Below are 27,373 nucleotides of genomic sequence, written 5' to 3'. Positions count from 1 at the left end.
ACAACAATGTAATAGACCAGAAAGAGTGTTTGAGAGAGAGAAAGAAACTATTTCAAGGAGGGCCACAATAATCAGGTAACATAAAAATACAGAAGCATCCCCTGGATTTGAAATTTTGGAGACTTTGGTAACCTCAACAACAGCAATTTCAGAGAAGCAGTGACAAGAGAAGTGAAGAAAGCAATGAAGCCTGAATTAGAGTTAAGAAAGTAGAAATAAGTGAAACACAAACCTGTGAGTTAGGACAGAATAGACTTGAATATATGTCAAGGAAAAAATAATTGTAACACTGAAAGTTCATACATTACAGTAATCAAAACAGCATGGGACTGGCATAAAGACAGACATACAGAGCAACAGAACACGATTAGGGAATACAGAAATAAACCCTCACGTATATGGTCAAATGATTTTTGACAAATGTACCAAAACCATTCAATGGAGAAAAGATAGTCTTTTTAACAAATGGTTCTGGGAAAAGTGGATATATACATGGAAACAAATAAAATTAGACCCATACATTATATCACATATAAAATTCATTCAAAATTTATCAAAGACCTAAATATATGACCAAAGTCTATAAAACTCCCATAAGAAAATATAGGTGAAAATCTTCGTGACATTGATTTGGCGAAGATTTATTGGATATGATGCCAAAGGCATAGACAACAAAGGAAATATAGACAAATTAGATTTCATAAAAATTAAAAACTGATGTCCATCAAAAGACACTATCAATAGGGTAAAAAGGCAACATACAAAATGGGAAAAAATATTTGCAAATCATATATTTGATAGGGATTAATATCCATAATGTATAAAGAGGAATTAAATATAAACAATAAAAAACAAGCAACCTGATTCAAAAATGGGCAAAAGATTTGAATAGACATATCTCTAAAGAAGATATATGAATGGCTAAGTACATAATAAGATACTCAGTATCACTAATCATCAAACCAAAACCACAGTGAAATACCTCCTCATACCTGTTAGGATGTCTGCTACAAAAAGAGAAAGAAAGGGAAGGGGTGAGGGAGGGAGGAAAAATGAACGAAAATAACAAGTATCGCTGAGAATGTGGAGAAATTGGGAAACTTGTACACTGTTGGTGGGAATGCAACATGGTATAGCCACAGTGGAAAACAGTATGGTGGACAACCACTATTATGCTACACAGTAAAAGCTATCAGTTAGAATCAAAGAAGAAATAAAGAGCTTACAGAGAAGGAAAGGCTAAAGGAATTCATCACCACCAAGCCAGTATTATATGAAATTATAAAGACACTTCTTTAAAAATAAAAAAATAAAAAATATGAATAATAAAATGGTACTAACTACATATCTACATTACAATTACTTTAAATGTAAATGAATTAATTGCTACAATCAAAAGGCATAAGGTGGCTGAATGGATAAGAAAATAATACTCTTACATATGCTGTTGACAAGAGAAAGAAGGGGAAGGGTTGAGTCAAGAAACATGTATAAAGGATCCATGGACATGGATAACAGGGTGAGGATTGACTGTGGGAACAGAGGGAGGGACGGGGGAGGGGAGAGCAATGGAGGAAAAACTGGGACAAATGTAATAGAACAACAATAAAAAAGAGAGACTTGCTTCAGATAGGCTGAAAGTAAAGGAATGGAAAAAGATATTTTATGAACATAAAAACAAACAAAGAAGTTGGGGCAGCAATTACTTATATCAGACAAAACAGATTTTAAAACAGAGATTATGACAGGAGAAAAGTAGAACCCAGCAATTATACCTCTGGGTATTTATCTGAAGAAACCCAAAACCCTAATTGAAATGATATATGCATCCATATGTTCATTGCAATATTATTTACAATAGCCAAGTTATGTGCTCAACCTAAGTATTCATCAGTGAATAAATGGACATAAAACTCATGCATATATAAATAAAATATCACTCAATGACAAAAGAGAATGAAATCTTGCCATCTGAAACAACATGGATAGACCTAGAGGGTATGGTGTTGAGTTAACTAAGTCAGACAAAGACAAATGCCATATGATTTCACTTATATATGAAATCTAAAAAACAAAATAAACAAAACAGAAACAGGCTTATATATACAGAAAACATTTTGATGTTTGCAAGATGGGAGGAAGGTTGGATGGAATGAGTGCATTGGGAGAAGGGATTAAGAAGTACAAATTGAATGGACAGAAAAGGTAAGAAAGACAGGTGCAGACTGAAACTCAGTTCACACTCCTAATGGTGAATTCTAAGGTGCTGTGGCAATTGAAAAATGCTTAAATCATGGGGTTCAAGATGGTGACAAAGTAGGTGGGAATGAGGCTCACCTCCTCCCAAGACCATATCAGAGTAGTGGCTTAAGGTACTGAACAATTCAACCTGAATATCCATCTGAAGACAAGCTGAACAGAAGTCTTATAACTAAGGATTTACAGAGGAACTTCCATCAAGACTGGTAGGAAGGGCAAAAATGCAAAAGTGGCTAACCCTACAACCATGTGAAATGGAAGAGAATTCAGAAAGATATCTTACCTGAGAAGGTTCCCCCAGAGTAGTGACAAACCTCAGCCCCAAGCCAGTCTCTCTATCCCAGAGCACCTAGAGCCAGAAAAAAGGACCCACACAATATCTGGCTGTGAAATCAGAGGGGATTCCACCCACCTGCCTGATGAACTCTGCTAGCCTCATCCTGATGACTCCCTGAGACCCCACTCTACTACAAAGGGCCATCGATCTCAGATAGCTGGTGGCTGGCCCTGGTGCATCCTGAGATTTTGCTGAGCTGCCTCAGACCCAACAATGACACTGAGTTGAAAGCTGTATCAACCAAATGAACACCAAAGCCCCTACTTAGTGACTCACTGAGAACCTGTCTCACACAACTCATACACTGCCAGAGGCTCCACCAGTCTCTGAGACAAACAGGCAGCCAGCAAACAAAAATGGATCTCAAGGTTCATTGGGCCTTCGCTGACCAGCCTCCAGACTCAAAGCTGGTGAAAGCCAGTCTTAATACACAGGTTGGCCCCTCCCACAAGTAGCCAGGCACAGTAGAGGCAGACACAAACTGCAGATCACTTGGTAGTTCCACAATTGGTACCTCAAGGCTGGTTAAAGGCAGTGTCTCACATTTGACCAGTATTGGAGTCCCTCCCAAAATACCTTGGAACCAACACACCCAGAGCTCAGACCACATCAGAGCACAACCCAATAACCTTCAAAAGTGGCACATTCAAAAGGAGATACTGGCAGACAGCAGACACTGCTGGGGCCAATTCTGCTTTGTGGAGTCAGTTGCCAATAGCAGCTCAAACACTGCTGTTGGGGTCAATCTTCATAGTCAATCAGCCTGATGATCAACTCCAGTCACAGACAAGCTAACAGGAATCAAGACTCAAATACAATAGGAGGGCTCACATAACACACACAAGGAACATTCCTGGAGCACCCAGCTCAGGTGATCAGGCAGATTATGCCACTGAGCCCCAACTGACACCTATTATATAAGGTTACCATACCAAGATGGGGAGTCATAGAACATCTACCTAATACACAGAAAGAAATACAGTGAGGCAGCCAAAATGGAGAGCAAAGAAACATATCCCAAATGAAAGAACAAGAGAAATGCCCAGAAAAAGAACTAAATAAAGTGGAGGCCATCAAGCTACCAGATACAGAGTGCAAAACAAAGGTTATAAGGAAACTCAAGAAACTTAAAGGAAGAATGTATCAACTCAGTGGGAACTTAAACAAAGAGATAGTAAGCATTAAAAAGGACATGGAGACCAAAAAAAAAAAAAAAAAGTCAGAAACGAATAATGCAATATCTGAAATGGAGAATATATTAGAAAGAATCAATAGCAGGTTACATGAAGCAGAGGATTGAATCACCAATTTGGAGGACAACATAAATAAAAGTCAAAGCAGAGCTGAAAAAAAGAAATCTAAAGGACCTTTGGGACAACATCAAGTGTGACAATGTTCACATCATAGGGATACCAGAAGGAGAAAAAGAGTGAGCAAGAGATTGAGAACCTGTTTGAAGAAATGATTACAAAAAACTTCCCTAATCTGGAGAAGGAAATAAGATATACAAGCCCAAGAAGTACAGAGTTCCAAACAAGATAAACACAAAGAGGTCCACACCAAGACACATCATAATTAAAATGTCAAAAAATTAAAGATAAAGAGAGACTATTAAAAGCAGCAAATAATAATAATAATAAGAAGAAGAAGAATAAATTAATAAATAAAAAACCCTAATAGTAAGTTACCCACACGGGAGTTCTTACAAGATTGTCAGCTGATTTCCCAACAGAAACTTCGCAGGCAGAAGGGTTTGGAATGATGAAGTATTCAAAGTGATCAAAAGCAAGGACCTGTAACCAACACTACTCTCCAAGCAAATGATCACTTAGAATTGAAGACAGATAAAGAGCCTCCCAGACAAGAAAAAGCTAAAGCAATTCATCACCAGCAAACCACTATTACAAGAAATGTTAAAGAAACTTCTATAAGAAGTAGAAAGCCCTGGCTGGAAAGCTCAGTTGGTTAGAGCATAGTCCCAATATGCCAAGGTTGTGGGTTTAAACCCTGATAAGGGCACATAAGAGAAGCAATGCAGGAATGCATAAATAAGTGGAACAACAGATCTCTCTCTCTCCCTCCCTCCCCCTCTCTATCCCTCTCTCCCTCCCTAAACCCCTTGTCTCTCTCTATTCCTCCCTCTCTCTAAAATCAATAAACAATAAAAAGAAATAGAGAAAAAAGAATATTATGAAAAATAAAATGCCAAATACATGCCTATCAATAATCACTTTAAATGTGAATAGATTAAATGCTCCAATCAAAAGACATAGGGTGAAAAAGAAGAGCAAAGTTGAAGGAATCACACTATCTAATATCAAACTATACTATAACACCATAGTAATCAAAACATCATGGTACTGGCATAAAAAAAGACACAGATCAATGGAACAGAATAGAGAGCCCAGAAATAAACCTACACTTTATGGTTAATTAATATTCAACAGAAGAAGCAAGCACCAGCAATGGGCTAAAGACAGTTTATTTAATAAATGGTATTGAGAAAATTAGACAGATATGTACAGAAAAATGAAACTATAGACTACCTTCTAACACCATGCACAAGGATAAATTCAAAATGGATTAATGATTTAAATATTAGACCCCAAACCATGAAAATTCTAGAAGAAAACATAAGCAGTGAAACCGCAGACATTGCTCATAGCAATATTTTATCTGATATATATCCCCGGCAAAAAAAAAAAAAAAAAAAAAAAAATGGGACTGCATCAAACTAAAAAGTTTTTGCACAGCAAAGGAGACCATCAAAAAAATAAAAGGACAACCCATAGAATGGGAGAATATATTCACCAATACAGCTAATAAGGGGTTAATATCCAAAATCTATAAAGAACTTAGAAAACTCAACACGAAACAAAAAAACAACCCACAAACAATCCAATTAAAAAATTGGCAAAGTGATTAAATATACTTCTTCAAAGAGAACATACAGATGGCCAATAAACCTATGAAAACATGCTCAATGTCACAGTGATGTAAGTTAAAACCACAATGAGATATCACTTCACACCTGTCAGAAAGGATATTATCAGTGAATCAACAAACAACAAATGCTGGTAAGGATGTGGAGAAAGGGGAACCCTTTTGCACTGTTGGTGGGAATGCAGTCTGGTACAACCACTGTAGAAAGAAGTATAAAAATATCTTAAGAAATTAAAAATGTTCTCCAGTTCTATCCATCTTGTTACAAAAGGTAGGAGTTCCTTCTTTCTTCCTGCTGCATAGAGTTTCATTGTGTAAACGTACCAGTTTTTTTGATCCACTCATCTCCTGATGGGCACTTAGGTTGTTTCCAACACTTGTCTATTATAAATAGTGCAGCTATGAACATAGGGGTGCATAGGTTCTTTTGAATTAGGGTTTCAGGATTCTTCAGGTATAATCCTAGCAATAGAATTGCTGGATCAAAAGGCAGTTGCATTTTTAGTTTTTTGAGGTAATTCCATACTGTTTTCCGTAGTGGCTGCACCAGTCTGCATTCCAACCAACAGTGCACTAATGTTCCTGTTTATCCACATCCTCGCCAGCACTTTTTGTCTGTGATTTGTTGATGATGGCCATTCTGACTGGTATAAAGTGGTATCTCATTGTGGTTTTTATTTGCATCTCTCTGATGGCTAGTGATGTTGATCATTCTTTCATATGCCTATGGACCCTCTGTATATTCTCCTTAGAGAAGTGTCTGTTCAGGTCCTTTGCCCATTTCTTAATTGAGTTGTCTGTCTTCTTGGTGTTGAGTCATAGAAGTTATTTATATATTTTGGAGATCAAACCCTTGTCTGAAGTATCATCGGCAAATATGTTTTCCCATACCGTTGATTCCCTTTTCATCTTGCTGATATTTTCTTTTGCTGAGTAGGAACTCTTTAGTTTGATGTGGTCCCATTTGTTTATTCTTTTCTTTACATACCTTGACCTAGGGGATATATTGGTGAAAATATTGCTATGTGGAATATCTGAAATTTTATTGCCTACGTTTTCCTCTATGACTTTTATGGTGTCATGGCTTACATTTAAGTCTTTTATCTATTTTGAGTTTATTCTGGTGTATGGTGTAAGTTGGTGATTTAGTTCCATTTTTTTGCATGTACCTGTCCAGATCTCCCAACACCATTTGTTGAAGAGGTTATTTTTACTCCATTTTATGCTCCTGACCCCTTTGTCAAATATGAATTGACCATAGAGACTTGGGTTTATTTCTGGGCTCTCTATTCTGTTCCATTGACCTATGTGTCTGTTCTTATGCCAATACCAGACTGGTTTGATTACAGTGGCCTTGCAATACAGTTTGATATCAAGTATTGTCATCCCTCCTACTTTGTTTTTCTTTCTCAAGATTGCTGAGGCAATTCAGGGTCATTTTTGGTTCCATATAAATTTTTTAAATATTTATTCTAAATCTTTGAAATGTGTCATTGGTATTTTAATAGAAAGTGCATTGAATCTATAGATTGCTTTGGGTAGTATAGGACACTTCAATGATGTTAATTCTTCCCATCCATGAACATGGTATATCCTTCCATTTATTTGTATCTTCCTTAATTTCTCTTTCCAGTGTCCTGCAGTTTTCTTAGTACAAGTCTTTTACTTCCTTGGTTGCTGAGATTATACCCTACAAATCCTGAAACACCAATTCAAAAGAACCTATGCACCCCTATATTCCTAGAAGTGTTATTTATAATAGCCAAGTGCTGGAAACAGCCAAGTGCCCTTCACTAAATGAGTAGATCAAAAAGCTGTGGTACATTTACATAATGGAATACTCCACATCAGAAAGAAAGAACTCCTACCCTTTGTGACATCATACATGGAAATACAGAGTGTTATGAAAGACAAATACCATATGATCTTACCTGTAAATGGAACCTAGTGAACAAAATAAATGAGCAAAATAGAACCAGAGACATGGAAATAAGGAACTGACAGCAACAAGAGGGAAGGGGGTAAGGGGATAATGGAAGAAAGAAGGTGAAGGAAGGGTCAAGTAAAGGAGCAAGTAAAAATGACCCATGGACATGGACAACAGGTTGGGGAGAAAGCAATGAGGGAAAAATTGGGACAATTGTAATTGAACAACGATGGAATAAAATAATATATATGTTTTTAAAAAGAAACAACTTTCTAGGATACTTCATCAAAACCCATCTTGCATCCCAGCATGGCTCTAAAGTGGCCAGTTACTGGGAGCATTGGGAACTACAAATTAGTTTTTCATTCATGTTGTCTTTTCACATAGACCATATCCCTTCCCAGACAAGAGATCTAAATTTCATTTTAGTTTCATTCATCAAATATGTCCTACAGTCAGTTCTTATAATCATTTTCTTAAGTGGATTAAACAAAGTTTAGGGTGAGTTTACTCTGCACATACTACAGAGAATGTTTTTCTCGTTTCCCTTTGAAATTCAATAGCATGCCTAATGATATGATTATTAGTTTTAAATTTTTTAAAAAATCATCTGTAGCTTACCTATTCTTTTCCCTGCTGCTGTATTATTTTCATTCATTCCAATACCACAGGAAGACTACAATTAAAACACAAAACATCTATGATGGAGGTAAGTTAGTGGAGAACAGAAGAAAACATCGAACATGGAGTACTTTCACTTTATTATAAAAATGTTGTTGGGTTTTCATTTAAAATTATTTAATCTAATTTTAATTAAATTAACTGGTAAATTGATTCTCACATCCAGAAATATTGTGCTTATTACTTATGTTTAAGAGAGTATAATTTGATGGCTCAAAAAGAAGTTCTCATTTGGGAAAAACATTAATAAAAATAGCATTTAAAAATACAGCATTTCCCTCTTTATCCATGGTATTGCTTTCTGCAGTGTCAGTTACCCAACATAAACCACTGTCAAAAAATATTAAATGGGAAATTCCAGAAATAAACAATTTATAAGTTTTAAATTGCATGCTGTTCTGATTTGCATGATAAAATCTCACTCCATCCCTCCAGGAAATAAATCATCCCTTTGTCCAGAGCATACAAACTCACTTATTTCATCATGTTAACATTATACTATCTCACACTATCACAAGAAGAAGAGGGTGAGTCCAGTACAATAAGAAATTATGAGAGGGAGAGAAACCACATTCACATAACTTTAATTAGAGTTTTTTTATAATTGCTCTGTTTTATTATTGTTGTTGTTAATCTCTTACTGCACCTAATTTACACATATAAATTAAACTTTATCGTGTGTGTGTGTGTGTATATATATATATATATATATATATATATATATATATATATATGAAAAACATAGTATAGATAGAGTTTGGTATTATTGTGGTTTCAGATATCCACTGCAAGTATTGAAATGTATCTCCCATAGATAAGGGGGGGGGGCTACTATGATAAGTTGTTTAAATAAAATTATTTTCAAGTTACAGTTCTCAATTTAGAACTAAAACATTATTTAAAATTTACATAACAAAAAGATTCTCTACAAACTAGATAAATATTTTAAGAGAAACTATTAAAAGAAGTTAACCTTAGGCCTCCTTATTTATGTAAACAAAAAACAAACTTTAAATATATTGAATCATTAGAAGGATAACTACTACTAGAACATATCAAAAAGAAGGTACTTACTAGAAAAAAATCTGTAGATTCTAACTGGGGAGAACTTTTCTTAATGCATTCTTCCTGAAAATGCTGGAGGTCTGTGGATGGCCTAATTCCAGAGGTCCGAAGCCTACCTACCCCACATGTACTCGGCAACCCTTCTCTGCTTGCGCTCCGGGCCAGCAAAGCAAGAAAACCTATATTATTTACACAACCAACAGGCTCCTTGGAAGACTTGTTAGCCATTTCTGTGATGTCCCGAGCCTCAACTTTAGAAATAATATTGGATCTTTTCCCAGGTGAATCAACTTTAACAGCTCGAAAGCGTGTAGTCCTAGAGAAATAAGAATCAGTTATATTTTGAACATCCAATGACTGGAGCATATTTTGTGAAGGAGAAGACTGGAGTTTCCCAGATTCAAAACATTTGGACTGTCTCTGTGGTTTCTTCAAAGAATTAGGGAGTGACATTGGTGTAGAACACTGAAGAGGTGACAGGAGTCTATTCTTGTGAGGACTTAATTCATGATTGCTGAGAACTGTAGTCTCTACTGATTCACCACTCAATACTCTTGCAACACGTTTAAGATGCTGCTCTGTAGCTTTCAACCTTTTATCACCATTAGTAAATAAGAAATCAGGATTAACCTTCTCGGTGCCTTTCAAGCCATTGCTCTGTTCATCAATATTTCCTTCTTTAAACAAAGCAAATGAACCCACTTCAGGTAGAAGTGATTTTTCAGTTACACACTCTTCAGAAGTTGGAGATAAAACATTGTAATCCTCATTATTAGGTGACAATTTTTCTGAAAAGTATTTTTTCCGCCTAGGTTGGGATGATCCAAGATGGAGAATAGAATCAGCAACCTCTTTGTCATTTTTTAACTCCACGTGGGTTATCTGAGAGGGTAGTTTGATGCTATCATTGAAATGAGGTTGTGTGTTACTCTCCCAGTTATCATCTTCCTTACAAAAATCACTAGTTATAGATGATATGGGTTTATCAGCAGGGGACAGAGTTGTCAAACTTGAAATTGTATTGCTGGATGTTTCTGGTAGATGTACATTCCCAGAAGGTAAACAAGACTGCCCAATGTGGGGGAGAACTCTTAACAATCTGTGAACAGCTGCTGTGGAACCAGTAGAAGATCGAGGAGCTATAGGTGGGCGAGGTTGTGCCTTGACAGCTTTCTTAGGCTACAATAAAAGAGGGAATATATAATTCCTTTATACAGTCGTTTCAGTCATTTTTTTCCCACTAATAAAAACTAATAAAGGAAGAAAATGTGATTTTATGTAAAACAATGGCATTTTGATTACCTTAATTAAAAATGTTTAAAAGATTAAAATCTTAAGCTTAAGATGGAAAAGAATTTTGCTATCTTCCTTAAAAATAATTTTTTGAGAATAATTTTATTTCCCTCACTTCTGATTAACTATAAGAGTTTTGCTGAGAAGAAACCTCACTGCTTATATAGATATGACATTGCTGACCTATTTTAGATCCCAAAGAACTCTTACTAGCAAGATGAGTAAGTGGTTGGCAAGGTAAGTATTGCAGAGAAGAGTTAAAAGAACTAAACTGCTATCCTTGAAAAGCCCTCCTTGCAATGTTGGCTGGCTTATGGGAACTTATAGTTCAAGAGGGTTACCACCATCCTCACTGATAAGAATGGCTCATTGTGCTTAGCCTGTTCATGCAAACAATAGTTTATGCTGAGTGCGCCCTTTCCTTCTAGGAGTCTAGAATTTTGGTACATGCTAGGCAGAGAATATCTACATGAACAGCCTCTAATAAAACACCTAAGCACAGAGTCTCTAGTGATACTCCCTAGTAGATAACATTCTACATGTGCTGACTACAAGTTATTGATAAAGTAATTATGCATATCCTATGAAATTGCACCAGGAAAGGACTCTTGGAAGCTTATGCCCAGTTTCCCTTTTCCCTTTCCTGATTTTACTTTGTATCCTTTTCCTGAAATAAATCTTAGCCATGAATACAACTATATGCTAGTCCTATGAGTATTCCTAGCAAACCATCAAACCTGGGAGTATCTACAGGTCTCTAATACAGTATTTTTTAGGTTTTAATGAAAGTATCACAAAAATTCATGATGTTATAGATAAAGTTGAAGATTAAAGATGAAGCTTTTGCTCTTATCCTCAAGGTCTGAGTTAATATAAGCACCTGGATGGGATAAAATACATGATAACATACCAATATTTCCAACCTAGAAATAAAAGAAAAGCTAGATAATTCTGTAAATACCATTTGAGGCAAGAAGTAGAGGAGCTAAAAATCCAAAGAAATAAGAATGTTGGAAAGATATGCTGGCTCCAGTAGCTGCTTATATCTTAGAGCCATTGTCTTGCCAATCTGCAATTCTATTCTCAGCAAAAATATTCCTCAAAAATGAAGGTATGACTGCTCAGCTATAGAGATCAACTGTAGTTGTCTAAATCCGAATTTCTCCATGAATTTTCCAAAAAAATTTTTTTAATCAACAAAAATAAAATCACCCATAATCTGTCATCAAAACTAAAAGACAGATAAAATTAACTTCAAGTTACCTCTAAGTAGGAAAATACTCAAATCCAGGAAACTTATCTGCAAAGTCTATGCCTATGGTGAGAAATAAGCAAGAGCATGGGGCAAGACTGGAAGGAAGGAAGCAAAGGGGGAAGGAGGGAAGGGAGGTGGGAAAGGGAAGGGAAGAGGGAAAAAATAAGAAATATGGATAATCTAATGCTGATGGAATAAATATAAAATAAATCCAATAAGAGAAAATCCCACTTGATTATAATAAATACTGAAAGCAGCAGGTTTAAAATCTAGGACATTAAAGCACAAGCTACTAGGAAATAAAAAGCAAGTGACTTAAGACCTGAGGAGAAGCTTCAAGGTGGCACATCTGTAGAAAGGAAGGGTAAGAAGGAAGGAAAAGGCACCCATTAAGAACTTGATAGTGAAGGTAAAAAAGGCATCATGAAAGTTAAAGTAAGAATCCTAGAAACACAAATAGAAATCATTAAGTCATAAAACATAACAACCGCACCCTTCAACAAGAATGCCATTGATTAATAAAAACAAACTATTTCAATATAGAGAAGAGGATGCTCTTGAAATAAGTAATTTATTTTGCCACACAAAATCCTCACTTTTGTCTACACATAACTGCTAATATTTGAGTAAAAATTATACAAGTGTATACACCAACAGAACAAGGTAGACCAAATCCATAGAGTTATTATAAAATAAAAACAGAAAATTAAAATCAGAACATTTCAGCTGATGAAAATCTCCTGCAAAAAAATGAAGAACACTGCATTCACAACACTCCAACCTGAATTAACAGATTTAAGCTAGTATTTGCATATTTTTTACCCTCACATGAAGATATGTTTATTTATTTGAGAGAGAGAGGAAGGGAGAGGGAAAGAGAGAGAGGGAGAGAAACATCATTGTGAAAGAGAGGCATTGATTGCTTGCTTCCTATGTGCACCCTAACCAAGGATGGAACCCACAACCTAGCTATGGGTCCTGACAAAAATTGAATCCACAACTTTTTGGTGTATTGGACAACGCTCCAACCAACTGAGCCACCTGGACATGGCCCAAATATTTTTTGAAAGCCACATCACATTAAAATCTAAACTCTCAAGACACAAGAATGAAATGAAATGAAAGCAACCAAAATACCAGATGCAGAGTTTAAACAATGGTTATAAGAATACTGAAGGAACTTAAGGAAGAATGCACAATCCATTTGAGAACTTAAAAGAAATAGTAAGCATTAAAAAAGACATAGAAACCATAAAAAAGAACTAGTCAGAAATAAAGAATACAATATCGGAAATGAAGAATACACTAGAAGGAATCAGATGAAGTGAAGGATCAAATCAGTGATTTAAAGGACAGGATAACACTAAGCACCCAAGTAGAGCATAGAAAAATTTTTTTAAAAATTAGGAAAGTCTAAGAACTATATGCACAACCAATGGGCATGGACTAAGTTGGGGGACAACTGGAGATGGGGTGTCACTGGGTGGAGGGGAACAAAGGGAAAAGAAATTGGGACAACTGTAATAGCATAAACAATAAAGCATATTTTAAAAAATTAAAGAAAAGAATTAGGAAAGTCTAAGGGACCTCTGGGACAATATCAAGCACAACAACATCTGTATCGTAGGGGTTCCAGAAGGAGAAGAGACTGAAACAAGGGATAAAGACTCAGCTTGAAGAAATAATGGCTGAAAACTTCCCTGAATGAAGAAAAACCTCACACAAATTCAGAAAGCATAGAGTCCCAATCAAGATGAACCCAAAGAGGCCCACTCCAAGATACATAATAATGAAAACGGCAAAGGTTAAAAATGAAGAGAGAATCTAAAAAGCAGCAGGAGATAAACACTTATTTACCTACAAGGGAGTTCGCCTAAGATTGCCAACTGATTTCTCAACAGAAACACTTCAGGCCAGAAAAAAATGGCATAAAATAATCAAAGTGATGAAAAGCAAGGACCTACAGCCTAACATAACAGGATCACCTAAATATATAAAAAAAATCTTAGTGGACATTAAGGGAGAAATCAACAACAATACAGTCATAGTAGGGGATTTTAACACCCTATTGATATCAAAGGATGGGTCCTCCAGACAAAAAAAATCAACAATGCAACAGCACCTAAATGACATGCTAGATCAGATTAATTTAATTGATATTTAAGAACATTCCATCGCAAAGCAGCAAAATATATATTCTTCCCCAGCACACAGGAAACATTCTCAGAGATAGATCACATGTTAGGACACAAAACAAGACTTAATAAATTCAAGAAGACTGATATCATATCAAGCATCTTCTCAGATCATAATGGTATGAAACTAGAAATCAACTACAATTTTAAAAATTTCATAAACACATACAGGTTAAAAACATGTTATTAAACAATGAGATCAAGGAAGAAATCTAAAGTTACTTTGAGACAAATGAAAATAAACACACAACAACTCAAAATCTACAGGACACAGCAAAAGCAGTCCTGAGAGAGAAATTCATAACATTATAGGCCTACCTCAAGAAGCAGGAAATGTCTCATGTAAACAATCTAACCCTACACCTAAAAGAAAAAGAATAAGACACAATCAATACCTCAACATTATAAACTCAGAGTCAACATCATACACAACAGGCAAAAACTAAAAGTATTTCCTTAAGCTCAGGAACAAGACAAGGAAGTCCACTTTCACCTTTCATGTTCAACACAATATTGTAAGTCCTAGCCACAGTAATCAGATTAAGAAGAAATAAAAGACTTCCAAATAGGAAAGGAAGATGTAAAACTGTCCTTATTCACAGATGGCATTATATTATATACAGAAAACCCTAAAGACTCTACCATAAAACCATTGCATTAAGTAAATGCATTCCACAAAATAGGAGGATACAAAATCAGTATTCAGAAATCAGTGGCATTTCTAAACACCCATAATGAACTCTCAGAAAGATAAATTAAGGAAAAAATCCCATTTACTATTGCAACAAAGACAACAAAAAATAAGAGACCTAAAATAAATTTAACCTAGTAAGTAAAAGGCCTGTACTCATAAAATTATAAGATACTGAAAAAAGAAACTGGGGAAGATAAAAATAAGTGGAACCATATACTGCGTTCATAGTTTTGAAGAATTAACATCATTAAAATGTCCATACTACCCAAAGCAATCTATAGATTCAGTTCAATACCTACTAAAATACCAATGGCATGTTTCACAGATCTAGAACAAATATTCCAAACATTTATGTGAAACAAAAAAAGACCTTGAATAGCCTCAGCAATCTTGAGAAAGTAGAACACAGTTGGAAGTATCACAATACTTGTTATCAAATTATACTATAAGTCCATTTTAATCAGAAAATCCTGGTACTGGCATAAGAACAGGCTATAGATGAATGAGACAGAACAGAACACCCAGAATTAAACCTGTGCCATTATGTTCAATTAATATCTAACAAATGAGGCATGAGCAATCAATGGAGTAAGACAGTCTCTTCAATAAAGATGTTGAAAATATTGGACAGGTACATGCAAAAAAATTAAGACTAGTCCACCAAATTACACCACACACAAGAATAAACTCAAAATTGATTAAATACTTAAATATAAGTTACAAAAGCAGTAAAATCCTAGAAGAAAATACAGGCAGTAACATCTCAGGCATCTCTTGTAGCAATATTTTTGCCGAAATATCTCCTTGGGCAAGGGAAACAAAAAAATATATAAACACTGGGACTGCATCAAAATAAAAAGCATTTGCACAGCAAAATAAACCATCAATAAAGTGAAAAGGCAATCCACTGCATCAGAGAATATATTTGCCAGTGATACATCTGATAAGGGATTAATCTCCAAAATATATAAAGAACTTACACTAAGAAGAAAAACAATTCAATTTTTAAATGGGCAAATGAGACTTCCGACCAAGATGGAGGCATAGGTAGACACACTTCACTTCCCTCAACAACCATAAGAAGGACTACAACCACCTCAAAACTGGAAACAACGAGAACAACCAGAAAATCAAACTGCATGGAAGTCCAGCAAACAAAGATAAAAAGAAGAAATACCCATCCTAACAAGTAGGAGGGGCACAGCTGGGGCAGAGAGAACCCAGTGTGGTGGTGGTGGTAACTGCCGTGGCAGCAGCAAGGCAGTGGCTGTGGCTGGCTGATGGAAAGCGCAGCCAGCATTATAAAAGTCAAGAGGGACACCTGCGGAAAGATCCCAGCCCCACACCAGACAGCGCAGCTCATGGTCCCAGCATCAGGGAAAATAAAGCCTCATTGCTTCTGACTGTGAAAACCAGTGGGGTTTGGAGTGGCAGAAGAAACTGCCAGTCTCTCAGAGAGTCCGTTTAGAGGGCCCCCACAGTCCTATAACATCTGCAAACCCACCCACCCTAAGCACCACAACCAGGACACCAGCTAGAGGGATGCCAGTCCCATATAGGAAGTGGGAGAAGTGCCCCAAAAGGTGGAGAGTGTTGAGCAAGCAGCATTGTTCCCTTTCAGGCCCCTCCCACAAACAGTGCAACAAAATGGGGAAATGGGTCACCCACACTGACGAATATCTAAGGCTTCACCCCTTACAAAGTAACAGGTGCAACAGCTCTAACTCAGACACAGAGGCAAACAAAGTTGAGGAGACAGAGAAGTATGGCTCAAAAGAGGGAGCAGATCAAGTTCCAGTGGGAGAACTCAGCAACCAGGAGGTAGCCAACCTAACAGATGCAGAGTTCAAAATACTAGTGATAACAATGCTCACAGACTTGACAGATATGCTTGGGTATAACAAACGCATAAGGAAAGAAGTGAAGGCTATGCAAAGTGAAACAAAGAAAAATACACACTAAACCAATGGTGAAGGGAAGGAAGTGGGGTTCCAATTAATGATTTGGAACATAAGAAAGAAATAAACAGGGAGAAACAAGATGGCGGAAGAGTAAGTGGAAGCTACACTAACTTCCTTCCAGAACTAGTCTGCATTTACAACTTAATTTTGGAGAAATCATCTGGAATAACCAACTGAACACTGGCTGGAGAGAAGTCTTATAAGCACGGAGAGACAGAAAAGGCCATTACATCACAACATGCGGAGACGCATAAGGGCTGGCTGGGCTCCCATGGGTGGCAGCTGAAGGGACTGAGAAACAGCTCAGCAGCTGGGGGTTCCCCCAGGGAAGGGTAGGGTCTAAACCCCCAGCTGAGCTTCTCAGCCTACAACAACAGAGTGGAAAGTAAAATAGTATCCAGCTGTGAAAAGCAAAAAGCCACAGGGTTTCTTGCTAGCCAGAGAGAAACAGCAGAAGGAAAGGAGCTCTTAAGTAGATCACATACATAAATATTTTGGCCCCCACTTACCCTGGGCTCGAGCAGAGGGAAGGCAGAGAGGACTAGAGACGCTTGGGAAGAGTTTGGCGTGATGGCTTTGAGGGGAGAACTGGGGAGGCAGTTGACCAGGTCCCAGTGCTGGGTCTTCCCCAGTACTGCAGGCAGACCATCCCCCCCCCCCGCCCCTCCAACTGGCGTCAGCCTGAGGGGAAGCAAAAGCCCTGCCTACAGGAATTAAGTTGCCACACCCATGGTCCTTAAGCCTGATGGCTAATCACAGATTGAATAGATTAACAACTAAAGAAGTCAGACAAAGGCAGTAGATCCCTGGAAGTCTCCAACAGGCTGCCTAGGGCCAGACTGGTACAGGATCTGACGCTACAGGGGCAGATCCAGAAAGTGTAGATAACTCTAAGAAGCACCAACAAACAATAGGAGTCACAAAAATGGGGAGACAGAGAAACAATCCCCCATCGAAAGGAAAGGTAGGATCCCCAGAGAGAGTGCTAATGAAATAGAGGGGAGCAAAATATCAGATATGAAATTCAAAACATGAATTATGGAGAAGCTCAATGAGCTCAGCGGAAACTACAAAGAACTCCAGGGAAACTACAAGGAACTCCAGAAAAACTAAAAGGAACTTACTGAGAATTACACCAGCATGAAAAAGGACATAGAAACTATCAATAAGAGCCAGGAGGAAATGAAGAATACGATCTCTGAATTGAAGAACACAATAGAAGGAATTAAAAGCAGGCTAGAGGAAGCAGAAGATCAGATCAGTGAGCTGGAAGACAATGTAGACAAAAACTCACAGACAGTGCAACAAAATGAAAAAAGACTGAACAAGACTGAAGAGGCTCTAAGACAGCTGCAGGACAACATGAAACGTAATCATACCCATATCATAGGAATTCCAGAAGGAGAAGAAGAGCAAGGGATGGAAAACCTTTCTGAAAAACTAATGACAGAAAAGTTCCCTAACATGAGGAAAGTCACGCAAGTCCAGGAAGCACAAAGGGTCCCAATGAAGATGAACCCCAACAGGCCCACTTCAAGACACATCATAATTAAAATGCCAACATTCAAAAACAAAGAGAGGATCCTAAAAGCAGCAAGAGAGAAACAACTAATAACATACAAGTGTGCTCCAATAAGGCTATCATCAGATTTCTCAGCAGGAACACTACAAGCCAGAAGGGAATGGCAAAAAATATTCCAAGCAATGAAAAACAAAGGCCTACAACCAAGAATACTCTACCCAGCAGGACTCTCATTCAAAATGGAAGGTGAAATAAGGAGTTTCCAAGACAAAAGAAGGCTAAAAGAATACATCTCCACCAAACCAGCATTGCAAGAGATGCTAAAGGGTCTTTAAGAAGATGAAGAAACAGAGAGAGAGACAGAGAGGAACACCAGTACAAAGGGGGAAAATGACAATGAATAAGTACTGAAAGAATGAAGGAACTTCTACCATTTGCAACAACATGGATGGAACTAGAGAGAATTATGCTTAGCAAAATAAGCCAGGCAATGAAAGAAAAATAGCTTATGCTATCACCTATTATGGGAAACTAATGAACAACACAAACAAATGAGCAAAATTGAACCAGAGCTATGTAAACAAGGAATAAACTAACAGTAACAAAGGGGGAGATGGGAGGGAGAGAAGGGGGTAAGAAGGGGAAGGGTCTAGTCAAAGAACATTATAAATGACCCATGAACATGGACAACTGGGTGGGGACTGAATGTGGGAGAATGGGGGGGCAGGGTGCAGGGAAGCAAGAGGGGGAAAAAAGTGGGACAACTGTAATGGAAAAACAAAAAAAATTTTTTGTGGGGGAAAAAATGAAAATATAAAGAATGGAAATGCAAGTTCAGTGAATATTAGAAGGACAAGGATTTTCCTTCACACTGTATATTTTTCTCCCTATCTGATCCTTCCAGAGTTTGGCATTGTAAACAAGTAAGTAATGACATAAGTTTCTTTGCATAAAACTAATAAGACTAGTTGTTAATAGAGGTTTTTTTTTGACTAAGACTTTGACTGGAATGTCATGCCTAAAGCAGACATGCTTGGGCTCTGGTTGTTACAAAAAAGCCCAGAGGAACTGGGATTGACTTTCAAAGGTAATGAAAGCCCACGAGATAAAAGGCCTGGTACCTTGGTTGAATGTGCAGTCCACGGCAATCTTTCCAGGGAAGGAATGAAGGTTGTTTTCCTGAAAGATGGCTAGAAAGGACCTTAAGGCACATTGGAAAACCAGAAGGACTTGAAAAAGACAGGTGTTTACAGGCGAGGCTGAATGCCAGGTATGTGGTTCTGCTTCTGTGCCCCGAAGGGCAGACTAGAGGTCACCCTAAATGTTCCTTGCGTAAGTTCCAGCAAAGCAGAACTAAAGATCATAAGTGATCATTTTCTACTCTTGTTGTGTTTATGCAAATGAACAGGATAAATTAGAAATGGACTTAATGCAGTCCCTTTAATGACAAGGAGGGTAATCTTAGGGGGAAAAATTGTGATTCAAGGAAAATCACAATGCTCAGTAGTAGACTATAAAATACTGCAGCTAACCGTCTTTAAAGTTTCTTTTCATTTACAATTTGTTTTCATTTGAAAGTTAAACTATGTCTGTGGTATTATCGAAGATGTTTAATTTACAGGCAAGAAGAATGTCAAATGCCTTGCAACTGAATGTCTTTCTGATAAGACAGTCCTACAGATTTAGAGACTTCTATGTGGGTTATGTTACATAAATTAACATGTGTTTTCTGTTTTCAAAGGGCATAAGCCTATGATCTCATTACCAGAGTGATTATCTGTACACATAGGCCTCACTTAATCCTGTCTGCATCGCTGCCTCCTGAGACTCAATGGTTTGGCTGAACTAAGTGGCTGGGTTGGTGAAGTATGGGGTGGTCTGTGGGCTTCGCTTTAAAACTGGTTTCTCTTTTCTCTCCTAATGGATTGGACAGAAAGAGCCCAGAGGTCTGAGAGGGGGGAAACCTAAAATGTTTCCCTCAGCCCAAACTAAATATAATGGGCAAAAGGGTTTTGGACAGGTGAGATGTACCTGGCACACCTTCCTCCAAAGAAGCCCTTCTTTTCCCTAATGTGGGACATTGAAAAATTAATACCTGTCTTTTGTCATCTAGTGGTTATGGATTGAATGATGTCTTTTAACCCTGTTGCCAAATCTGTTGCCTCCAGAATACAACAAGGATGCCAGCCTGTTAAATCAAGCATGCCGTTGTCTTGGGACAGCCACAGACCTGGAGTCTGCATGATCCTTCCCCATGTGGGAAGGCCACCCTTCACTCCATACCCCCACTCTTATTAGGGATTTCTGGACCCAAGGGTAGGTAGGACGCTGACCATGTCCAGCTTGGAGCAGTTAGAAGAGCTCGAGACCTTTGCCCATTGTCCTTTATAAGATTATAAAGGGTCTTAAGTCTGAGAGGGAGAAATTGTTCTTTTTTATTGTTAAATTAATTAATTAATTAATTATTTTTAAAAAGAAGAAGAATACATGAAAGGGTGAGGCAGGAGAGCTTGTATGTACGACCCATGGGCACGGCCTTGGGGAAGAAATGTTGGGGGAGGGGGGGTGCTGGGCAGAGGGGAGCAAAGGGGAAAAAATTGGAACTATTGTAACAATATAATCAATAAAATATACTTTTAAAAGAAAGAAAGAAAGAGTCAACCAGTACAGAATGAAGAAATAAGAATTGAAAAAACTGAGGAGAGGCTTAGAAACTTCTGGGACAACTTTAAATGTGCCAACATCCAAATCATAGGGATATCGTAAGGAGAAGAAGAGGAAGAAATTAAAAACTTATGTGAAAAAATAATGAAGAAAAACTTCCCAAATTTAGTGAAAGAAATAGACATACAAGTTCAGGAAGCACAGAGAGTCCCAAACAAGCTAGATCCAAAGAGGGCCACACCAAGATACATCATAATTAAAATGCCAAAGGTTAAAGATAAAGAGAGAATCTTAAAAGCAGCAAGAGAAAATCAGAGACTTACCTAGAAAGGGGTGCCTATAAGACTATCAGTTGATTTCTCAAACTTTGCAGGCAAGAAGGGACTGGCAAGTATTCAAAGTGATGGAAAACAAGGACCTACAACCGAGACTACTCTATCCAGCAAAGCTATTATTTAGAATGGGAGGGCCAATAAAGTTCTTCCCAGACAAGGTAAAGCTAAAGGAGTTCATTATCACTATGCCATTATTATATGAAATGTTAAAGGGACTTATTTAAGAAAAAGAAGATAAAAACTATGAGCATTAAAATGACAACAAGCTCACAACTATCAACAACTAAATCTAAAAAATAAAAGCAAAAATAAACTAAGCAAACAACCAGAATAGGAACAGAATCAGGTTTGGGGATCATTTGGAGGGTTATCAGCTAGGAGGAGGAAGAGGGATAAATGGGGAAATGGTGCAGGAACTAAGAAGCATAATTGGTTGGTACAAAATAGACATAGGGAAGTTATGAATAATATAGAAAAGGGTGAAGCCAAATAACTTATATGCACAACCCATGGACATGAACTAAGGTGGATGGGATTGCTGGAGGGAAGGGGGGTACTGGGCAGAGGGGAGGAAAAGAGGAAAAATTGCTATATAGTAAAAACATAATCAATAAAACATACTTTAAAAAAGAATATTTATTAAAAGAATAAGAGAAAGAGTAAGCTATGTATAAATCACATATCTCAGAAATAACTGTTATCCATAGTATGAAAATGCCTATAAAACAATAAGCAAAAGGCAGATTCCCTAATAAAAAAATAAGCAAAAGACTTAAACAGGCAGTTACAATTCAAGAATTATTTTAAAATCTGATGTATTTAAACACATGATATAAAAAGTTGTCACAAAAGCCAATATTGTAATGGCCAATAAGTCTATGAAAAACTTATCATTATTCTTCATCAGAGAAATATAAATGAAAACAACCACACACCCACCAGAATGGTTAAAATGAAAAAGACTGAAAATATCAAGTGTTGATGAGGATGTGACACAAACTAGAACTCTCATGTTGCTGATGAGAGTGTCAACTGGTTCAGACAGTTGGCAAAATTGTTTGGCACAGCAACTCGTCGTCGGCAGCCGTCCGTCTCGAGAGATGATGGCGTAGCTTCTTGAGAGTCTATCTGCACCACTGAGAATGGCTGTGCAGTCCGACTCGGGAGTGACAATCCCTGCCGCACTTGTTACAGGTGAAGGCAGATGGCTGTTGTTGCTGCTGTTGACGCTGCTTCCGCCTCGATCTTTTCTGGACCGCCTCCTCGTTGCGCGCAGCCTCTGCGCGTGATGTACCTTGCCTGATCGCGAGCCTCCAGGCTAGGCGGTCGTCTTCTTGAACTTCCCATGTGTTGAGATTGATGGAGCATTGTGTCATGTCCTTTTTGCAGATGTCTTTGAACCGCAGTTTTGGGCGCCCTGTCATCCTCTGGCCTTCTGCTAGCTCGCCGTAGAGGAGGTCTTTGGGAATACGGACTGCATCCATTCTTTTGACATGGCTGAGCCACCTGAGGCGTCTCTCACTAAGAACTGCATGCAAACTGCTCATGTTGGCTCGCTTCAGCACCTCGGTGTTGGGGACCTTATCCTGCCAGGCGACATGCAGGACGCGTCGCAGGCACCTCATGTGGAAGCTGTTGAGTTTCCTTTCGTGCCTTGCGTAGGTGGTCCACGTCTCGCTGCCATAGAGGAGAGTGCTGAGTACGCAGGCTTGGTAGATGCGCAGTCTGGTTTTCTCAGTGAGGCTGGAATTGTTCCACGCTCGCCGGTTCAGTTTGGCCATAACTGTGGCTGCCCTGGCGATTCTCCGATTGACCTCCAAGTCGACTGACAGAGAGCTCGAGATGGTGGACCCGAGGTAAGTGAAATCGTTGACAACCTCCAGGGTGTATCCGTCGATGGTGATGCATGGGGGAGTCCCCGTACCTTGAGCCATAACGTTCGTCTTCGTCAGGCTGATGGCTAGTCCGAACTCCTTGCATGCGTGGGAAAGGCAAGTGACTAACTGCTGGAGTCCCTCTTCGGAGTGTGATGTCAAGGCGTCGTCGGCGAAGAGCATCTCACGGATGAGCACCTCTTTGACTTTGGTCTTGGCTCGTAGATGGGCCAGGTTGTAGAGCTTGCCATCGGATCTGGTGTGAATGAAGACACCCTCGCTGCAGTCCTTAAAGGCGTATTGGAGGAGCACGGAGAAGAAGATTCCGAACAGCGTAGGCGCAAGGACGCAGCCCTGCTTTACTCCGCTGCTGACTGGGAAGGCCTCAGAGGTTGCGCCGTTGTAGGACACCGTGCTGTGCATGTTGTCGTGAAAGGACATGACCACAGCAAGCAGATGTGGTGGACAGTCAATCTTCCGTAGCAAGCTGAAGAGTCCGCTTCGACTGACCAGATCAAACGCCTTCGTGAGGTCGATAAAGGCGAGGTAGAGTGGTTTATGCTGCTCGTGACACTTCTCCTGCAGCTGGCGTAGGGAGAAGATCATGTCCACTGTTGATCGGCCAGCTCTGAAGTCACACTGGGACTCTGGGTAGACGCGGGAAGCAAGGGTCTGCAGGCGGGCAAGAGCGACCCGGGCGAATACTTTGCCGACGACGCTGAGGAGAGAGATGCCCCGGTAGTTGTTGCAGTTGCTGCGGTCTCCTTTGTTCTTGTACATGGTGATAATGCTGGCGTCTCTCATATCCTGGGGGATGTAACCCTCCTTCCAGCAGAGACAGAGTAGATGGTGGAGCGGCTGTAGCAGGACTGGTTTCCCGCTCTTTAGGATTTCTGGAGGGATTCCGTCGCTTCCTGGTGCTTTCCCGCAAGCGAGGCGGTCGATGGCTTTGCCGAGCTCTGCCGCAGTAGGTGGGGTGTCTAGCTCCTCCATGACTGGTAGGTCTGGGATGGTGTTAAGAGCAGTGTCTGTTACGGTGTTCCTCGTCGCGTACAGCTCGAGGTAGTGCTCGGTCCACCGCCGCATTTGCTGTTCCTGGTCAGTGATGACCTCACCTGTCTTGGACTTAAGGGGGGCGATCTTGGAGGGGATTGGGCCTGTTGCCTTCTTGATACCCTCATACATTCCTCGTGCGTTGCCTATATCGGCGGCTTCTTGGATGGTTCTGCACAGGTTTAGCCAATAGGTGTTGGCACAGTGGCGGGCGGTCTTCTGGACTTTGTTCCTGGCAGCCCGTAGAGCTTGAAGTGTACTGGGAGTGGGCGTGGCCTTGTAAGCCAGTAGGGCCTTCCTCTTAGCCTCGATCACGGGTTCCATTTCTTCCCAGTGAGCCTCGTACCAGTCAGCGTTCTTCCGCTCTTTCTTCCCGTAAGCAATAATGGCGGAGTTGTATATGGCGTCGCGGAGACGTGACCAATTGGATTCGATAATGTCATCTGCCGCCATTCCCTCGCCGAGTGCATCTTCCATCCTGTTGATGAATTGCTGGGTCTTAACTGGGTTGCTGGCACAACTGGTGTTGATGCGTGGGCGACCCTTCATCTTGGAGTGGTGCAACCTCTTCGGCATTATGCGCACCTTGCTTACCACGAGGGCATGGTCCGTGTCGCAGTCTGCACTGTGGTAGCTGCAGGTGAGGAGGGTGCTGCCAATATCCGTTCTTCTGATGATGACGAGGTCAAGCTGGTGCCAGTGGCGGGAGCGGGGGTGCCTCCATGACACCTGGTGGATCTCTGCACTTGAAGAATGTGTTTGTCACGCACAGGCCGTGGTGACACGAAAGCTCAAGCAGTCGCTGACCATTCTCATTGATCTTTCCTCTCCCACAGTTTCCGAGGCAGGTGGGCCAGGCCATGTGTTTGGCTCCTACTCTTGCATTGAAGTCTCCAAGGAGATAAAGAGCGTTACTTCTGGGGATCTTGGATAACGCTTCGTCCAGTGCATGGTAGAACTGTTCTTTCTCTTCAGTGGTGGCGCAGAGGGTTGGGGCGTATGCGCTAAGAATGCTGACTGGGCCGAAAGTTGTTGACAATCGGAGGGTAAGTAATCTCTCTGTGCCTCCTGTGGGTGGCTCTATGGAGTTAACAAGCGTTTTCTTCACAGCGAACCCAACACTGTGCTGTCTTGGTTGGTCTGGAGACTTCCCTTGCCAGTAGAAGGTGTAGTTGGTTTCTCTGATAGTTCCGTTGTCGGCCAACCGGGTCTCCTGTAGAGCCGCAATGTCGATGTTTAGAAATCAGCTGACAGTCTCATAGGAACTCCTTTGTAGGTAACTCTCTGCTTTTCTCTTGCTGCTTTTAAGATTCCGTCTTTATTTTTAACTTTTAGCATTTTAATTATGATGTGTCTTGCTTATGGCAGTGGTGCCACACACACCCTAGGCTCAGTTGGAAGTTGCTCTGTCCAGCAGAGGCTTCATGACCACGGCGGAACAAACTTTTACCCAGGACACTTTGTTATGTTTGGGGAAAGGAAGGTGACCGCCTCTCTAGTGGAGACCAGCAGCCAAACCTTCATCCCTCATGTCTTTTATTGAGGAGGATACATACGAGAGATAGAAGGTTAAAATTCATAAATCGTCTATTGTATTCAGGCATTTGACAGTAACAGATAACATACACTAATTCGAGAGTCACACTGACTGATTAGAGTCAAGGTCTATGAAACATTCGGACCAGGTGCAGGGTTCTGTATACTCCCTGCTGAAGATAGCTTACACTACATTGCTGATAAGGAAAGCAGAGCAAGTTCTAAAGCACAATGAGCTTAATAAGCGCTCTTTGATCTAATTCCCATTGGCAACCCTCTGAGTGGTTGACAGTTATGTTCCATACACAGCCTTATGTTGAGACTTAGAGACAAGCACAGCCAGGACACTGGCAGCTTGTCATGCTCAGGCTGGGTCTACAATTCCTTAAACCATTAGGAGTGGTTGCCCACACTTGCTGTGGTCCTCTTTGGTTCTAGCTTGTTTGAGACTCTCCGTGCTTCTGGATTTGTATGTCTCTTTCCTTCTCCAAATTAGGGAAGTTTTGTTTCATTATTTTTTCAAATAAGTTTTCAATTTCTCGCTCTTCCTCTTCTTCTGGCATCCCTATGGTTCAGACGTTGGCATGTTTGGAGATATCCCCAAGGTTCCTAAGCCTCTCCATGCTTTTTTGAATTCTTGTTTCTTCTTTTTGTTCTGGTGGAATGTTTATTTCTTCCTTATGTTCCAAATTTTTTGTTTGAATTCTGGCTTCATTCCCTTGTCTCTTAGTTTCCTGTGGGTTGTTCTTTATTTCCCTGACTATAACCTTCATTTTTCCTTTTTTTTCCCCTCATACTCAAGGATTTCTTTGAACATCCTGACAACCAGTGTTTTGAACTCTGCATCTGATAGGTTGGCTATCTCCATTTCACTTACTTCTTTTTCTAGGGTTTTGTTCTGTTATTTCATTTGGGCCATATTTCTTTGCCTCCTCAGATTAGCAGCCTCCCTGTGTTTGTTTCTGTGTATTAGGTAGAACTAATTTTCTTTTCACTCAACTAAAATATTAAGAGTTGTAATTCTGGTGGCGGGCAATCAGACCTCTAACTAAAGAGCCCGTGGGTTTGTTTTCAATTGGAGCAGCCCAGGGGTTCTGTAACAATTTGGCGACTCTGGTGGGGTTCTGTAACAAGAATACAGCACTCTCTGCTTATTCTGCAAGAACATCAGGGAGGTGGAGGGTAGTAAAGGGTAAAGGGGGTCAAATATATGGTGACAGAAGATTTGACTTTAGGTGGTGGGCACACAATGCAATCGTCGTCGTCGGCAGCCGTCCGTCTTGAGAGACGAGGGTGTAGCTTCCTAAGAGTCTATCTGCACCTCCGAGAATGGCTGTGCAGTCCAACTCGGGAGTGACACGGTATCTGTCTCCTCCCGTGTTGAATCGACATCTTGTGATGACGCTGGAGTGTCCTCTCCAGTGAAGCTGAAGCTACAGAGCCTGGGCAGGGTGATATGGAGGGTCTGCTGTTGCCCATGCAGCAGACCCCCCCTCTCTTTGCAGCTGAAGGGTCCAAGGGAAAGACGGAGTCAATACAGCTTGGCTTCAGGTGCGCCGCAGGAGTTGCCGGTGTTGACTACAACGTCAAACTGCCTTAGGGACTCCGGCTCCGGATTTTCTGTCAGGGTTTACTCCCTTATCCTTTCCCCTGAAGAGGTATGCCGCAAGGCAGCGGAGGTTTTTTGGAGTCAGAGTTTTCCTTCTCTGTGAGAGGGAATATACAATGCAATATACAGATGATATATTATAGAATTTACCCTGGCTGGTTTGGCTCAGT

General features: G+C 39.8%; 1 protein-coding gene across 1 annotated transcript in view; it reads right to left on the bottom strand.

The window, feature by feature from the left end:
* Positions 1-27,373, bottom strand: part of ZFAND4 (zinc finger AN1-type containing 4) — a 92,449-nt gene that overhangs the window by 11,492 nt on the left and 53,584 nt on the right. Inside the window, exons 6-7 of the mRNA XM_090279526.1 lie at positions 9,222-10,391; positions 8,088-8,142 (exon numbers count right to left, since the gene is read on the bottom strand). Coding sequence (XP_090135652.1) covers positions 8,088-8,142; positions 9,222-10,391 — 1,225 coding nt within the window. The remainder of the gene's footprint in view (positions 1-8,087; positions 8,143-9,221; positions 10,392-27,373) is intronic.

This window comes from Furipterus horrens, unplaced genomic scaffold, assembly GCF_987537825.1.
Source record: "Furipterus horrens unplaced genomic scaffold, mFurHor1.1.pri manual_scaffold_5, whole genome shotgun sequence".
In the NCBI taxonomy this organism is placed as follows: domain Eukaryota; kingdom Metazoa; phylum Chordata; class Mammalia; order Chiroptera; family Furipteridae; genus Furipterus; species Furipterus horrens.
This window is presented reverse-complemented; position numbering and strand designations above follow the sequence as displayed.